General features: G+C 57.8%; 6 protein-coding genes and 1 non-coding gene across 7 annotated transcripts; 5 read left to right on the top strand and 2 right to left on the bottom strand.

Moving 5' to 3' along the window:
* Positions 1–60: 60 nt before the first annotated feature.
* Positions 61–1,317, bottom strand: VTJ04DRAFT_10919 (uncharacterized protein; the record flags this gene model as incomplete). Its single annotated transcript, XM_069358710.1, has 3 exons — positions 61–897; positions 962–1,080; positions 1,140–1,317. 3 exons carry the CDS (start codon positions 1,315–1,317, stop codon positions 61–63), a joined length of 1,134 nt encoding a protein of 377 aa, XP_069214247.1.
* Positions 1,318–1,838: 521 nt separating this feature from the next.
* VTJ04DRAFT_10918 (uncharacterized protein) lies at positions 1,839–4,300 on the top strand (the record flags this gene model as incomplete). Its single annotated transcript, XM_069358709.1, has 2 exons — positions 1,839–2,049; positions 2,103–4,300. 2 exons carry the CDS (start codon positions 1,839–1,841, stop codon positions 4,298–4,300), a joined length of 2,409 nt encoding a protein of 802 aa, XP_069214246.1.
* An 878-nt stretch (positions 4,301–5,178) lies between these two features.
* On the top strand, positions 5,179–7,338 carry VTJ04DRAFT_10917 (uncharacterized protein; the record flags this gene model as incomplete). The annotated part of the gene is made up of 1 exon (XM_069358708.1): positions 5,179–7,338. The coding sequence occupies one exon, from the start codon at positions 5,179–5,181 to the stop codon at positions 7,336–7,338; it is 2,160 nt and encodes a 719-aa protein (XP_069214245.1).
* Positions 7,339–8,225: 887 nt separating this feature from the next.
* Positions 8,226–10,639, top strand: VTJ04DRAFT_10916 (uncharacterized protein; the record flags this gene model as incomplete). The annotated part of the gene is made up of 3 exons (XM_069358707.1): positions 8,226–8,373; positions 8,434–8,883; positions 8,943–10,639. The coding sequence occupies 3 exons, from the start codon at positions 8,226–8,228 to the stop codon at positions 10,637–10,639; spliced, it is 2,295 nt and encodes a 764-aa protein (XP_069214244.1).
* Positions 10,640–10,945: 306 nt separating this feature from the next.
* On the bottom strand, positions 10,946–12,280 carry VTJ04DRAFT_10915 (uncharacterized protein; the record flags this gene model as incomplete). Its single annotated transcript, XM_069358706.1, has 3 exons — positions 10,946–12,025; positions 12,085–12,179; positions 12,247–12,280. The coding sequence occupies 3 exons, from the start codon at positions 12,278–12,280 to the stop codon at positions 10,946–10,948; spliced, it is 1,209 nt and encodes a 402-aa protein (XP_069214243.1).
* A 573-nt stretch (positions 12,281–12,853) lies between these two features.
* VTJ04DRAFT_t156 lies at positions 12,854–12,948 on the top strand. The gene has a single exon. It is a non-coding gene; the product is annotated as a tRNA-Glu (tRNA).
* Positions 12,949–13,897: 949 nt separating this feature from the next.
* Positions 13,898–15,546, top strand: VTJ04DRAFT_10914 (uncharacterized protein; the record flags this gene model as incomplete). Its single annotated transcript, XM_069358705.1, has 2 exons — positions 13,898–14,064; positions 14,142–15,546. 2 exons carry the CDS (start codon positions 13,898–13,900, stop codon positions 15,544–15,546), a joined length of 1,572 nt encoding a protein of 523 aa, XP_069214242.1.
* Positions 15,547–16,491: the final 945 nt, after the last annotated feature.

The raw sequence follows: 16,491 nt of genomic DNA, 5'->3' as shown, positions 1-16,491 counted from the left end.
TACCAAACCCCTACCTAACCCAATCATCACCTCACAAAATCCTCGAGCCTCTTACTCTCCTCAAAACTGACCTTCCCATCCCCCTTCACCTCCGCCACACGCACCGTAACCTTCTCCTCCATCTTTTTTGCTCTCCTCCTCCTTCGGCTGCGTCGCGCTCTTCACAGCAGCCGGGATCACCCCCGCCTCAACATCCGCAATCTCATTCACATCCTCCCTGCTCAGCACATCTCTCACCCTCACCCCCCTGGTAGACATTATCACCTTGGTAGGCCCGCTGAAATGCAAGAACAACCTGTCCCCCCAAATCGTCCTCCTTGTGACCGTGCGCAGGGCGTACAGAAGCCGCGCTAGGGCTTTGTAGACGGACGTATCGCGCATGGCGTTCCAAAAATTGGCTACACGGTCCGGAACAAGGCGGTAGGCGGCAGCGACAATGGTGGACGGAATGCTCGGGACTTGGAGGGCAAGCTTGACGCTCTTGAAGCGGAACGGGCGCGGCGGGTTGCGGGTGACGGGGTACGCGACGACGTGGGACGGGTGGAGGACGATTTCCTCGCCTTCGCCCAGCTCGAGTTCGTAGATTTGGCCGGGGGAAGCTAGGGCAGCCAGACCGCGGCCGGTGAGGTATGTGTTGCCCCAGTAGGCGAGGGGCATGGTGGATTGCAGACGCGGGGAGGGCTTCAAGGTGTGGCCGGTCCAGGCGAGCAGGGCGTTGCGCTGCGCGACGATCCAGTCGGTGGTGCCGTCGAGGTGGAGGATGGAGAAGGTGGTGTTGGGGGATTTGGTGGCGATCAAGGCGGTGATGGGAGTGGTGGAGGAGATGCGCTGGTAGAGGAAGGGGATGCCGAAGGGGGCTCGTCGGAGGGGAGCGCGGAGGGAGAGGGTGGATTGGACCTGGATAGGTGGAGGGTCGTTAGCTAGGGTTGGTGTAGGAATAGGAATTGGAGAGGGGTTTTACATTTTCGACCTCGCCAGCGACGGATACGAGGGTGCCGCGACGGGTGTAGAGACGTTGCGAGGCCGAGAGAGTGACGGAGAGGAGGGAGTAGGGAGAACCGAGGACTTCGAAGCGGGCGTCTGTCGGGGCTACAGTAAGCTTTGCCCGAGAGGAGAAGGGTCTTGTAGTCTAAACATACCAGCAGGATCCCTCTGAGGACCCGTATAGGCCCCGAATGCATCTGTCGTGGGCCTGGGATCGGGGGTGGTGGGGGATGCGCGGAGCTGGATGGCGCGGCATTGTTGGCACACAAACCCGGGTTGAAATGGTCGAGATGCCGGCCCAAGGGCCCGGAGGAGAGGCGCCCGCGATGTCATGGTGGATGGCGGCCGACGAGGTGTTATTAGTGGCGCATCTTTTCTCGGGCGATGTTGAGTTATCTCTCAACCCGAGCATCGAACGAGTTGCAAGTTCCAATTCCTGGAATGCCCGCAGTGAGTTGCGAAATGCAACTTCGGCCCCACAAAATTCAGAGTTCCCGCCGTTGCCCCACTGCGGCTCGGCCCTGGAGCTTACTCTTCAGGGTCTCGTTCAGGGTCTCTTTCAGGGTTCATCAGGGTTCATCAGGGTTGTTGCTGGGGTGATGTTTGGATTCCAGGACCCCTGTTTAGTGTCCACCAGCACTAACTGCTGTGTACTAGCCGCCTTGGCTCGGATCTTCAACACCACCGCGTCCAGTGCAAGATTCACGCGACGATCAAACTGCAGAATCTCTTCTGCACCCAATTGACCCCAATTGTCCCTCCTCCGTCCTCATCCCGTCTTGTCCCCTCTCTTCCCGGCCCTCTCATCTCCTCCCCGTCTCCTTCACCATTTGATTACCACACTTCCATGCGCAATGTCTGTTCGCGTCGTCGCTCGTATCCGCCCTCTGCTCGAGAAAGAACACGACAAAGATGTCATTGTACGCGCCGACCGGGTCGCCGAGGGCATGCCCTTGACCCTCGTCAAGATCCCCAGCCCCAAGAATGAATCCGATGAATTCTCCTTTGCCTTCAACCGCGTCTACGACCAGTCCGCCACCCAGGAGGACATTTTCACCGCCGAAGGCATGTACCATAATCATCAGGATTTCTGCTCTTCTGACTGCTGACGGCCACAGTCGCCCCCCACATCAAATCCCTCTTCCAAGGCTTGGATGTGACAATCTTTGCCTATGGAGTCACCGGCACCGGCAAGACGCACACCATGCGCGGCGGTCTGAAACTGGCCGACCGCGGCGTCATCCCCCGCCTGCTGAGCAACGTGTTCCGCCGCGCAAAAAAGATCATGAGGGATACCGAAGGCGCCACTACCGTGGACGTTGCCCTCTCATACTACGAAATCTACAACGACAAGGTCTACGACCTTCTCGAGCCTCCAGAAAAGCGCACCCCGACGGGGCTGCCCCTGCGCGAAAAGGACGGCAAGACCATCGTCGTCGGCCTGTCGGAGCGGCGGTGCGACGACCTCAAGGACTTTGAGCGGCTCTACATCGAGGCCAACAACAACCGTGTCACGGCCGCCACCAAGCTCAACGCCCACAGCAGCCGGAGCCACGCCATCTTGCGGGTCAAGGTGACGCAGACCACGGGCGACGCCGTGCGCGAGAGCACCGCCTCGGCCATCGACCTGGCCGGCTCCGAGGACAACCGCCGCACCGACAACGGCAAGGAGCGCCTGATCGAGTCGGCCGCCATCAACAAGAGCCTGTTTGTGCTGAGCCAGTGCATCGACGCCATCTCGCGCGGCGACAAGCGCATCCCCTACCGCGAGTCCAAAATGACGCGCATCCTGTCGCTCGGCCAAAACAACGGCATCACCATTATGATCCTCAACCTCGCCCCCGTCCGCAGCTACCACCTCGACACGCTGAGCAGCCTGAATGTTAGTTCCCGGGCCAAGCGCATCGAGGTGCGCGAGATCGAGAACGAGATTGTCTACAAGACGCAACCGCCCAAGTCCAGCTCCTCCTCCTCCGGGTCGAGTAGCATCACTGGAGGGGGGAGAGCAGGAGGCGGAATCCAGCGCCAGCCTCTGAGGCCGATCAATAGCGTGCACAACTCGCACGTCGGCACTGCGCTGGCGACCAAGGCGGCTGAGAAGGCCGAGAAGGATAAACCCGTCAAGGCCTTTGCCGTGTACGCGGATAAGAAGCCTGCCTCCGGCCCCGCGGCACCGGCTGCTGCCAACACGTCCCAGCCTCGTCAGCCTCTGCAGCCAAAGCGGCCGTCGGAGCCGATCGAGGCTCGTCCGTCGAAACTCGCCCGTCCGACAACGACGACGACGAACCGATCACTCCCTCGTCCTACCACCACCGCAGTCCAGGCTTCTCAGCCACAACAACAGCAACAACCACAACAAACCATCGCCCTCACCCCCTCCGAAATCGAAGCCATGGTCGAGAAAAAAGTCGCCGAGCTTCTCGCCACCCGCTGTCCCGCCACCGTAACTACTTCCTCCTCAACCCAGCAACAACCCACCTCCACCGACTCTTCTTCCTCCTCGACAACCACCACCACCCAAGCCACCGCCACCATTCCCGAAGAGGTCCAACGCCGCCTCGAAGCCCTCGAGCGCCGCATTGAGCAGGAAGTCCAAGCGCGCGGGGAAAACGACCACCACTCGAAAGGCCTGCGTCTGCTCCTCCAGGCGCGCCAGGCGAAGGAATCCGGCGACGAGCACGCCGCGCTCAGGTTCTACGAGCAGGCGCTGCCGTTTTTCCCGGGCCAGCCCAAGTTGCTCGGGAAGATTGCGCGGTTGAGGGCGAAGTTGGGGATTGTGGCAGAGGGTGGTGCGGTTGTTGCTGGGGTTCAGGGGAGTCCGGAGAAGGGTGCTGCCTCTGGGAGGGGAAGGAGGATGGGGAAGAAGTGTGCGGATGATGAGGGGGAGGAGGAATATGGAGATGGGACGGAGGCGGATGTGGAGGATGTGGAGGAGGATATGGCGGCTTATTCGCCTTCGAAGAGGAAGAAGAAGATGGCGGAGCGGGCGAGGAGCAAGTCCAGGTCTAGGCCAGCTGAGCTTTCAACGTCGGTATCAGCGGGGAAAGGTGAGGATGAACCGACAGGTCTGCCGCCGTCGCCGAGGACGCAGAAACTGCTGGATATTGTCAACAGCCGCGATGTGGCGCAGATTCGTACCCTGCATGGATTTGGCGCCAAGCGGGCCATGGATTTGGTCCGCCTGCTGGAGATGAGAGGGGACGCGGAGGAGGGCAAGGGGAAGGTCGCGTCGCTGGCCGAGCTGAAGGGGTTGCCGGGCATGGGGAGGACGGTGGAGAGGGCTTATGAGGGTCTGGGTGCCCCTGTGGAGTGTTGATGCATTGAGGGGAGGGTTTGGTGGTGATGAGGACGGGAATGCGTTGGGTAGTTGGAGGTTGAGAATGGAGAGGTCTGTGGTGAGTGGCTGAGGTTATTGGGATTTGTCGGAGTGCTGTGAAGGAGCGTTCCGCATACTATATTTGCATTTGCATTTTTGCACTTCTGCATTTGCATTACCTGGCATGGCATAGCATGGCATGACATGGAGTTCTGGACTGGTAATTCATTCTTGCTCTTGTTGGGTTTCCAGTTTGTCTGGTCTTGCATCATCCTGCGCCCTTCGGGGCGGATTGTTTGTTTCTGGTTGTTTTGGTTCTTCTTTGCTGTTCTTTGGAAGAAGGAAGCATAATCATACCTTGGACATAATTGTTGGTGTTGTTGCTCTGTGAGATCTGGGTGTGGTGTTGATGTTTGGTATGCTGAGAATGACTTATGTTCAGGGGCTCAGGATCACATCCGCTCTCCCGCCCTCCCCCTCCGCATCGCAGCCTCGAACGTCGCGGATGGCGCCGAGAAAGACCCACATTGCATCATCGCTGAGCACACCCCACTACAGCACATGGAGCTCTCACTTCCATTCGAAGCTCGATCCGAACTCTGGAGCTTCAACTTTCCGCCGAAGCCGACGCATACCGACCGTCGGACCCCGAGAAGCGCCGGCATTTTCTCTCCATCTGCCGGTCCAGCCGACGACGGCGACAGCGGATAGGTGAGACATTTGTGCCTTGACATCCATTGAGACCTTCTCTGCCACTCCAACAAGGCACAAATCGCGCGGGAAATCAACATCAACAACTTCGGCCGTCCCTCGTCTTCGACCTTGACCCTCCCTTTGAACCCCTCCGAGTTGAAAATGTTGTCTCGCCTGCCTGCGCAATGGCTTCGCAACCACGACTCCTGATGGCCTCGCGGGGAGCACACCGGGCTGCCACCGTCCCCTCCGTCCTCCGATCTTACTACCACTACCATACATCCGCCGCGCGGTGCCGCCCGTTATGGACGACGACAACCACGACGGTCCGGCTCGGGAATGACAAATCTTATCCTCCCTCTCTCCCTCTCCACTGGCGCGCCGTCTTCCACACCACCCCCCTCCGCCAGCATGCCCCAACCACTAAGACGGCCGAGCCAACGGCTCCGGCAACGACCACAAAGACCCAACCGAGTCCACAGGTTGACCCCCTCGCCGCCATTGACAAGACGGCCCAGGAGCAGCGCAAGGCCGACTGGGCCATCATGAAGGAAATGTCGCGCTACCTATGGCCCAAGGACAGCTGGGGCGACAAGCTGCGCGTGCTGCTGGCCCTGGGCCTGCTCGTCGGCGGCAAGGTGCTCAACGTCCACGTGCCCTTCTACTTCCGCGAGATCATCGACTCGCTCAACATTGACGTCGCCGCGGTGGGCGGCACCGTGAGCACCGTGGCGGGCGCCATGATCTTCGCCTACGGCGCGTCCCGCATCGGCGCCGTCGTGTCGCAAGAGCTGAGGAACGCCGTGTTTTCGTCGGTGGCGCAAAAGGCGATTCGCAGGGTCGCGACCAAGACGTTTGGGCATTTGTTGGATCTGGATCTCAGCTTTCACCTGTCCAAGCAGACGGGCGGTCTGACGCGCGCCATTGATCGCGGCACCAAGGGGATCAGCTTTCTGCTGACGAGCATGGTCTTCCACATCGTGCCCACGGCCCTCGAGATATCCATGGTCTGCGGCATTCTCACGTATCAATTCGGCTGGGAGTTCGCCGCCATCACCGCGGCCACCATGACCGCCTACACGGCCTTCACCATCACCACGACGGCGTGGCGCACAAAGTTCCGCCGCCAGGCCAACGCCGCCGACAATAAGGCGTCCACCGTCGCAGTCGACTCGCTCATCAACTACGAGGCCGTCAAGTACTTCAACAATGAACGCTACGAGATTGGCCGCTACGACAAGGCCCTGCAGCAGTACGAAAAGAGCTCCATCAAGGTCGCCACGTCACTGGCCTTCCTCAACAGCGGCCAAAACATCATCTTCTCGTCGGCGCTGACCATCATGATGTGGCTCGGCGCCAAGGGCGTGCTGTCCGGCTCCCTGACGGTGGGCGACTTGGTGCTCATCAACCAGCTCGTCTTCCAGCTGTCGGTGCCGCTCAACTTTTTGGGCTCCGTCTACCGCGAGCTGCGCCAATCCCTTCTCGACATGGAGACGCTGTTCAACCTGCAAAAGGTCAACGTGTCCATCAAGGAAAAGCCCAACGCCCCGCCGCTGACTCTGCCCAAGGGCGGCGAGATCCGCTTCGAAAACGTCTCCTTCGGCTACCACCCGGACCGGCCCATCCTCAACAACCTCACCGTCACCATCCCCGCCGGAAAAAAAGTCGCCGTCGTCGGCCCCTCGGGCTGCGGCAAGTCGACGCTCCTGCGCCTGCTCTTCCGCTTCTACGACCCGCAATCTGGCCGCATCTTGATCGACGGCCAGGACATCCGCGAAGTCTCGCTCGACTCGCTGCGCTGCTCCATCGGCGTCGTGCCGCAGGACACGCCGCTGTTCAACGACACCGTCGAGCTCAACATCCGCTACGGCAACCTCGACGCGCCGCTCGAGAAGGTCTACGACGCGGCGCGCAAGGCGCACATCCACGACCGCATCGAGTCGTGGCCGCACGGGTACCAGACCAAGGTCGGCGAGCGCGGGCTGATGATTTCGGGCGGCGAGAAGCAGCGGCTGGCGGTGTCGCGGCTGGTGTTGAAGGATCCGCCGCTGTTGTTCTTTGACGAGGCGACCAGCGCGCTGGATACCCACACCGAGCAGGCGCTGATGGCGAATATTAATGAGGTGTTGAGGGAGAGGAAGAGGACGAGTGTGTTTGTGGCGCACAGGTTGAGGACAATTTATGATGCGGACTTGATCATTGTGTTGAAGGAGGGGAGGGTCGTGGAGACGGGTAGTCACCATGACTTGATGGAGTTAAATGGGTTGTATGCGGAGCTGTGGGCGGCGCAGGAGATGTTGATGGGACGGGAGGGAATCAAGGAGAAGGGGGGGGAGGAGAAATAGGAAGTATAAGTGCTCTGAGGGGTTGCCGGATTTGCAGGTTTGAGGTTGAGTCGATTGCTGAAGCATTTAGACACATCGCATCGCATCTAGACGGATGCTATGGGGGTGGTCCCATAACCACACATGAAATGACACTTTTCATTCTCATATTATCAACCAGCCCGTGTCAACAACAACAATACCAACAACAAGAACAACAACAAGAACCCAACCATAACATCTCACACCATCCCAACGATACTATAATCGCCCCTCCCCTTCCGCACCGCCTAGTCCTCTCCCATCTATACAGCCATCATGGTTCGATACAGTCCGCTGTCAAATCCCCGACCCTGGTCTCTTTGACATCTCGGAAGCCTATCCGAGTATCCGGTACCACATATTCTTCCATGCCAAGTTGCCAAGTACCTATCCCCCGCGAAACGGCCGAGGCGCGACTCCTTCCGCGTTGCTACACCTGGCTGCTTTCAACTCCTCATGAATCTTGGCTCTCGATTATGTCAAGGCGTCCATGGCATTCTCCAGGTCACGCTGACCACAGCCACAATCCTACATAACACTGAACGCAGGGGTCGGAGAGATCGAACAAGATACTACTAAGTTCTCAGTAGTTCACGGTGGTGGAGGTAAATAACCGGGCCAATCGCCATTTGGTTGGGAGACCGAGCAAAGGTCCTGCACCGCCCCCAATGGAACTTGGGTTTGGGCCCCCATAATGTTCGGTTGAGTATACCGGGACTATGACGGTCGCTGACATAGTCTGATGTTTGACAAATCGTAGCCCAAGGCAGATCAACATAAAAGCTGTGTAGGAAGGTCAAGATGAGGAGGGGGAGGCTCGACCTAGTTCCCCAACCTCTGCTGCTGTTGAGGGTCCATCTGCCAACATGAAGGGGACCAAAGTCGTTGCTCTTCTGTCTGTGTTTCTTCAGTCAGCCGCGGGTCTTCCCACGGACCCGGACAAAGGCGGTGCTGGTGAAGCATGCAAGCAGGTTTGGGAGGCGGCGCAGAAATATATGAAGGACAATAACATTGGTAGGTGTTGATAATATGATCCTGTTCTTGACGAACAACCCACTTACACCATCATTGCAGTCCCCAAGAACCTCACCGAATTCGGGGTCTGGGCCATTCCCGCAGTCCCCCCAGTGCCCGTCCCTCCCTCCCTGGCGCTGGCCTGTCTGAAGTCTGTCCCGCTCGACAAGGAGCGAAGCCTGGCCAATGTCGAGTTTCTCAAGCCGATTCTGGAGTGGCACAGCACCGTGGACTACCTCCGCGACCCGCCCAAGGGGTATCTCTCGGAGGGCGTGGACTTGATCAGGGGCCTGGATGACATCGCCGAGAAGGTCAAGAAGTCGGGCCGCAGGGGATACAAGAACCAGTATGAGTATCTTGTGGATCTCTATGACCTGACGAATATCCGGCCGCGGGATTTCCATTTGACCTACTCGACGCTGCTCTGGAGTTTGTTTACTCTTAAGATTGGCGTGGATTTTGTGGCCATCTCGAAGGACGGGGTGGCGCCCCCTGAGATCTACCTCAAGGGTGAGTACCTAAGATGCTTTTATTGCGGGTTAATAAGGTGAGACGCTCACTCCATCCAGAGGACGTCAATTACGACAAGCACGGGTACAAGCCCTCCCCCGTGTCCACCGTCGACGGCATCCCGGCTGTCGAGTTCCTCGAGCGCGCCGCGGTCCGTCGCGGCAACTCCCACGACCCGGACGCGCGCTTCAACTCGCTCCTTAAGAGCGTCTCGCGCGATGCGCACGGAGACCCTTTCCCCGGGACGGTCCTCGATTTGGGGGTTGTCCATCGTCCGGGCCACGAGCTGGGCGACACTAGCACCGTCAAGTTCCGCAACGGGACCAAGCGCGTTTTCCCCAACGCGGCATATCTGCTCGCCAACCTGACGGACATCGCCACCGGCGCAGACCTCTACGCCGCCTTCGGTCCCGGAGGCAGCACTGGGCCAATCGTGTTTCCCTGGCACATCCATACCATCCACCTGCGCAACCACACCGGAGACTTCTCGGCCTATCCCACCCCCATTGAAGCCACCGACACAAAGAAGGTTTCCGGCTTTCTGCTCTCTGACGAGGATGGCATCCTCTCTGACACGGCCATCCTCTCCGTCCAGAGCTTCACGTCCTATGATGACCCGTACGACCTGAATACCTTGCCCCTAGAGGAAGCCCTCGAGATATTCTTCGGGCGAACGTTGCAATGGCAAAACACGATCATCAACACGCTGAAATCCGCCGTCGCGGCCAACCGCACCAAGCTCATCCTCGACCTGCAAGGCAACCCGGGCGGCGATGGCGGTCTTCTCGGCCTGTTGTACCTCACCCTCTTCCCTCCCGCCCCGGGCGCCCCCTGGCGTCTGCCCATCTACTGGCAACTCCGCGCGCACCCGCAGCTCGCCTTCCTCGGCGCCTACGAAGAAGAGCGTCTCCGCCAGGAGAACCAGTCCTACGAAACCCCCTGGCCGCACGCGGGCCTCCTCACCACGGACGGCGGCAACTTCACCTCATTCGAGGACTTCTACGGTCCCATTCCCGACCCGACCGGTAGGGGAGAGTACACCCGCCCGGGCCAGTGGCAGGAGGGGTGGCTGGAGCCTTGGGGCTACCAGCTGTATAACACCAGTTACAGTTTCACCCCGCCATTTTCGTCGCCCCCCTTCGACCCGGAAAACATTCTCATCCTCACCGACGGCCTCTGCGGCTCCGCCTGCGCCATCTTCACCACCGTCCTCCGACACATCCACTCCGTCCGCGCGCTGGCGCTGGGCGGCCGCCCCCGCGTCGGCGCGATGCAAGCGGTCGGGCAAACCAACGGCGGACCGGCAGTGAACTTTTTCGGCACGCCGAAAATCAACGAGACCGAAACCCCCATCCCCGAAGGTCTCCAACTGTTCCCATCCTGGGAAGAGCCGTCCCCGCTGCGCGTCGCGCATCCGTACGAGCCGTTCCTCGGCTGGGGCCCCGACACGGGTGTCAACGCGGCCAACATCGTCCCCGCCAACGAGCCGGGCGCGGCCGAGGGCACCGCCCCGCCGCCGATGCAGTTCCGGTACGAAGCGGCGAATTGTCGGTTGTTTGTCACGTGGGAGATGGCGAGGAATATCACGGCCGTGTGGAAGGCGGCGGCAAAGGCTGCGTGGGGAGAGGGGAAGTGCGTGAAGGGGTCGTCGACCGGGAAAGGGGGTAGGATCGGGGACGCGTGGCCGGAGTATAGGAAGGAGGTGGAGGATCGGTATGGGTTGGGGGATGGGCCGGGGGCGTTGAGGAAGAGGTAGGTACCTTAGGTACCTGGTAGGTAGGGGGAAATCGGGGCATGTCTTTGCCCCTTTCTTTGCTGAAGTTGGCAGTTGGACACAAACCACTAAACAATAGGTAATACGTGAATAATCGATATGCTTATTTGGACTCTACGGAAAGGATTTCCCGCTACCTGATCATAATTGATTCTAGTATTACCTGCTCCGCCACGTTCGTTATTATCCAATTCCCGCTCCCGTCTCAGCCTGGCAGTCAGCCCTGATGTAATGGCCTTTTGTCTAACTATCAGCTTTCATGCTGACAGCCAAGCCTCATCAGCCTCCTCAAACCATCTCGTCTCCTGCTATCGGTGGCTTGTACCGTCTCGCTCCCACCGCGGCATTCCCCTCCAGCGGTTCTGAAGCGGCAAGCTGGGGATAACTCACTCCCGCCTCCTCAACCTGCTCATCCCTCAGCGTTGCCGGGTCCGGGCCCTTGTGTCCATTCACCCTTGACGCCCTCATAGCCTTGCCCAACTCTTCCCTACGTTCGGGCCGCATCTTCTCCCAATCGGACTTCGTCATCCAGTTCAACTTGCGCACAAAAATGTCTCTGTGCGTCCACATATCCGGGTGCGGCATGACATACGCTCCATCCGACCGGAACGTGTAGTCATACTCGCGATCCCTCCGCAGCGGGACGTGGTTGTACCTCCAATCCCACACCGCGGCATACAGCACACGGTACACCATGACTGCCAGGGCAAACCCCAGCACCGCTCCGCCGACAATGTCATACCAATGGTGCGCCATGTCGATGGTCAATGACCCAGCAATCAGGATAGCCCCGAGGATTGGGCACAAAAGAAGCGCAAGCCAGTACAAGCTGGGCTGGTAATTTGCCCAGACTTTCAGTTTTGCGTTCATCCATAGGAACAAGAACGTGAAGCCCGCAAAGGCGGTCGCGGAATGGCCTGAGGGGAAGCCGGTCATGGCGATTCGGAGGGCGTGCTTGTCTGGGTTGGTGCAGACCTCGGGCGTGAACATGACGCGCTGGAACCCGGCGCCGTTGAGGCCGGTGGCGTTGTGGGCCGCGGCCAGCGAGACATCGGGTCTGCAGACTTCAAGCCAGTACGGCCGGTAGCTGCCGACGAGGATCTTGATGACGCATTGGAATAGCGCGGTGAGGACGAGCGTGTACAGCGTCCCGAAGATGGCATTGTTCCAGTCCCAGAAGGAGCGGATCCGGATCTGCGCGAGGGTGATGATGCCGATGGGGATGATGCTGCAGATGAGGCCCGACGCGGTGGGCGAGATGACCCAGCCCCGGTGGCTTGGATAGGCTAGGTCCGGGTAGACGATGTCGCCGGAGGAGTTGAAGGTGATGGGGAAGTTGCGGGTGAAGGGAACGGGGGCGGAGTTGATCTGGATGCGGTTAAACTAAGGTTCCTGTGTTGGGGATGCGGACGATGTTGGAGACTTACACCGAGGGCAGCACCGCCGATGACAGCTAGCGTCAGGATATCTTTCCATGAGTAGCGGAGCCATTGGATTGCCAGGCGCAAGAAATCAGAGAGAGCTGTGAATGGGTCAGTGATCAAACCGAGTACGCACGCCAAACACGTGGGTCAAGGGAAAATACGGACACTTTCTGGATGGGGCCGTCATCATATTGGCCATGACTAAGGTCTTTGGCTAGCTGCCTGACCTTTTGGTATTATTTCCCAAAGTTTGAATACAGAAGACGACAACCCACTGCAGACTCTAAGACTTCAAGGGGCAGAGTTGGATTAAATTTGAAGCCTGTCTGTTTCTTGGATTTTACCTCGAACCACGGATATAGACCTCACATGCTAGGTCGAGCCACAGATCATGATATCATCTAACCATGGCTGTAGCACACACTTGTCATAATATCCGTGTCTTGTTGGTTTGTTTCCTGACTTGGACAAGTGACGTCATGCTTGCGTTGACGACTTTCTCCAGTTTTCCAAACAAAATGCCAAGGTTCAAACCAAGGAAATTTCTTGTTATGTTGGTTGTATTATTACCACATCTAGACAACACTGCTTTAATTCCGAGAGACCAAGAGGTCTCTCTCATCTTTCGACCTAGAAAGGCTCCGAGCAGAGCACCTCTAATGCTTACACAGCACTCTTGGCAAACGATGAGCAGTGGACCTCTCTCCGGAACAAGCTCAAGTACCCATCGCAACCCTACTCTCTCCACACTTCGGAACCACACACGATTTGATCGGGTATGGTGTAGCGGTAACATCGTTGACTCTCAACTGTTCCAACAGTTGACTGCTCTCTCAACAGCCCCGGGTTCGACTCCCGGTATCCGAGTTCTGATGTTCTTTTTGGACTTTTTGTCCAGTATCCAACATGAGCTGGTTGATAAATGCCTTCACAACATCAAGATTCATCAAAGGCTTGAGTCTGCCGGGATTTGAACACCAAATTTTTATCTCCTTTTTTGGCTACACTCATGTAGACGAAATATTCCACAGACACTTCACATCTTAGACGCAACACTCCCATTATTCAAGAGCATCGGATGGCCAACAAGGGAGATTCTGTCTCTTTCAGTGTTCTTTCCTAGCAAAAAAGGCTATTCCTGGCTCTGTTCACATGGGCTGCGCTGAAAGGTCTTCCGAGACACAAAAACGGATACCTGCATCGGAACCTCCAGCTACCGGAGCTTACATGACAGCGGCCCAGAGTCCCCGTGAAACCACCCTTGACTCCCCTCCTTTGTTGATTGTCTTCTTGACTAAGTCTTGTCATGTTCCGGGCATTGTGCTATAGACACTGTATTGTTCTGTGGCTTGTAGATGTTCCAGTTTGGAGACCTGGGAAGCCACAAGTCGGACACCGTCCGCCATTGTCTGCATCCTGTCACAGGAGCTATTATGAATTCCATTTGTCTTTGTCCCTCTGTTTTCTCTGCAAGTCTACGCAAAGACCTTGGGACTTGAGGACCCGTCTCCGACAATGACCAATGAAGATTGGAAACAACTCCGGCTCCTGATCCGGACCCCCTCCATCAACAAGACGAGGTACCTATGGAAGCCAGTCCACCCTTACCTCATGAACCTTCTAGCATAAATGTGTCCCCTTCTCTCCTTCGCGGATCTTCTGTTAAATACCTCGGCCATCCACGTCTCATGGGATCAGGTTCCTCTCGCCAAACTCAAACCTCTTTTTCTCACCGTTCCATCTCAGCGCCAACAGAGGTCGCAGCATTTCCCATAGCCTCTGTTGCCATAACCGTCCATATCGTCAGTGAGCCACCATGAGCCGGCCACTGTCTCCGCGGACTTCGTCCTCCAGCTCCGAGTCCTTCAAGAGCTTCAATACGGGCACCACCTACATCAATCCCCGCAGCTCCATGGGGTCTCAGAAACATGACGCATCTGAGCGCAGCAAGCGACGCTCTGGGATTCCTCTCTCTCCTCCACTGTGCGTGTCTTCTTACTAGACTGATTTCCCCCGATCAAGGAAATAGCCGGAAGCTAACTCTCATCCCGACGAACCAGGAAACCAACCCACGGAGATGCCTGGGTTCTCGAAGATGTCGAATATCGAAGCAAGAAATGGCATCTTGACCCGGCTCACAAAGACGGCAAGGCTCACACCAAGAAGAGCTCGACATCTCCATCCAGGGGCACCCGCTCAACTCACCACTCGCGGCTTTCGTCACCCACCAAGCCCGTGTTTCATGACGGCCCAGACTGGCGGCCTAATAAAGACCGAATCACGGAGGAAGGCACCCTTGAACCTGAGGAGCTCGAGGCTTTGCGCCTTGCCATGCTACAGTCGCGCAAAGAGTACGATGAGATAATGCGACGGCGACGCGAGGCAGAGCTCAGGGCAGAACGGCTGGCCCTGCTCCGAGAGGAGCTGCAGCGGGAAGAGAGAGAGAGGGCTGACGCTCTCCGCAGGCTTGAGGGTGTCAAACCTCCTCGCGTAGATCCTGACGTGGTTATTGAGGTGCCGCCCATTGCTGGAGACGCCACGCCCTGGTGGAAGTACCTCCCCGACGACAGACTCAAGTCGACAAACCTTAAGCCTGCCGAGCATGAACACAGGCCTGGCGCGGGAAAGCACCGCTCCCGGCGGCCCAGTCTCGTCATCGACACGAACGAAACCTACGCCGAGCAACGTGCCAGAATCCTCCACCAACAAGAGGAGCGAGAACGTCAGCTAAAACTGGACCGAAAACTCCAGGAACAGCTCTGGCGTGCCAAGGAGCTGGAAGAGGAAGAGGCCCTCGCCCGGGCGCTGCAGGAGTCCCTCGAAACAGAGGCAGCCCGAAGGGCAAAGTCCGCGGCCAGGGAGGCAGCAAGGAGAGACAAGAAGCTTGCCGAGCTGCGAACTGAGCGGATGAGGCTGGAGGAGGAAGCAAAGGCCGTGGAAGAGAAGATCAAAAGGCGGAGGGAAAAAGGCCTGTCCGGACTCGGACCTGACCTGGCCAAGGAACCTTCCAGGTTCTATCACAGCTATTACCACGACCACCCCGCTTTCCACCAACCTCCCGACTATTCTTATGCTCCTCACCATCACAAATACCCTCCCCCAACGACCTCCTCCCGAGGGACTCACTCCTCTTCGTCGTCGTTCTCCGACGCCCGCCACCAGGGATCGCGGCACCGCCGTTATTCCTTCTCGTCTGCAAGCGCCCCTTCAACCCCGAGAACCGGCAGCAGCGGCGGCGCCGACCCGTACGCCACCTACCCGCCGTACCCCGCCGTTGTTCGGCCCGGCGTCGAGGTCGATGTCGACAGTCTCGGACCACTTCCCAGACTCGGGACCGAGAAGAAGGGAAACCGCCGGTGGAGCACCAAGACAACGGAGCGGTGGGAGAAAGTGGCTCGGTGGGAGGAGGGGGCGGACAAGTACCGGCAGAGGACGACTACTACGACGACTAGGCGCAGTCCGTGAAGGGGTTCTGGTAAGGGCCGGGGCTAGGATTTGGATTTGAGTTGATAATAGAGGGTTTCGTGCAATGGGAAACGGTTTGGAAAGGAGATGTTTGGTTTTCTGGCTTTGGTAGAATAGACAGCTGGATATGAACAACAGTTCGATGTACGGTGGAAGCACGTTTATTAGGCTTGACGGTCCTGGCCCTAGTCACCACGGCGTGGCCGTCTTAAATGTCTTAGCTTTGTTGGACATTATTGGAATCTAAAACAACCTTGTTAATATGTCCCCCTATCCTCTCTTTTCTGCGGGATGATCTCATCCCAGGGCACCAACCCACATGGACAGGCCATGTTTGGAAAGAGACGAGATATCCTTTCCATCCGCTTTCCTATTCCTCTACTACAAAACTTCCAAACCACCGAGACCGTCCAACCCCTGGGTTAGGTTTAAAACACCTCAACGTCCATCACTTATATCCAATCACGTGCCGCTGACTTATACCCACAACCTCATGCTACACAAAGCCCCGGGTAAAGGGCTCTCTCTCCCCGGTATGTTGTACAGCCTGCGCCGTCACTCTCGGCAGATGGCTGGTCCGGCAGATGTTCCCTTCGCCGACGAATCCGATGAGAACCCATCTTACAGTACGTCCTCGATCCTCTACTTCTAATTAACTGGCCTGCCGTCCAACTGGCCGCCCTGCCAATTCTATATCCTGGACTTTAGACCATCGGGGATGATTGGTCGACTATGGACTTCAACGTGAAGCAATACGACGTAGCTCCCCGTTTTGTATGCACGTTGGATATACATGCTGAGCTTGATCGGTTTCGGCCCAACATCCTGGCCGATTCCGGGCTCGGGGCTACATCCCGAGGATTAACCGTTGTATAAGTTGACATTTCACATACAAGACATCCTTCTTTGGCTTCTGCGCATCGCAATCATGGTCATGTAAGCCGG

The sequence above is a fragment of the Mycothermus thermophilus genome (assembly GCF_041956435.1).
Source record: "Mycothermus thermophilus strain CBS 625.91 unplaced genomic scaffold VTJ04scaffold_8, whole genome shotgun sequence".
NCBI classification, from domain to species: Eukaryota; Fungi; Ascomycota; class Sordariomycetes; order Sordariales; family Chaetomiaceae; genus Mycothermus; species Mycothermus thermophilus.
The sequence above is the reverse complement of the archived record's forward strand: the minus strand, read 5'-3'. Positions and strand labels throughout refer to the sequence as shown.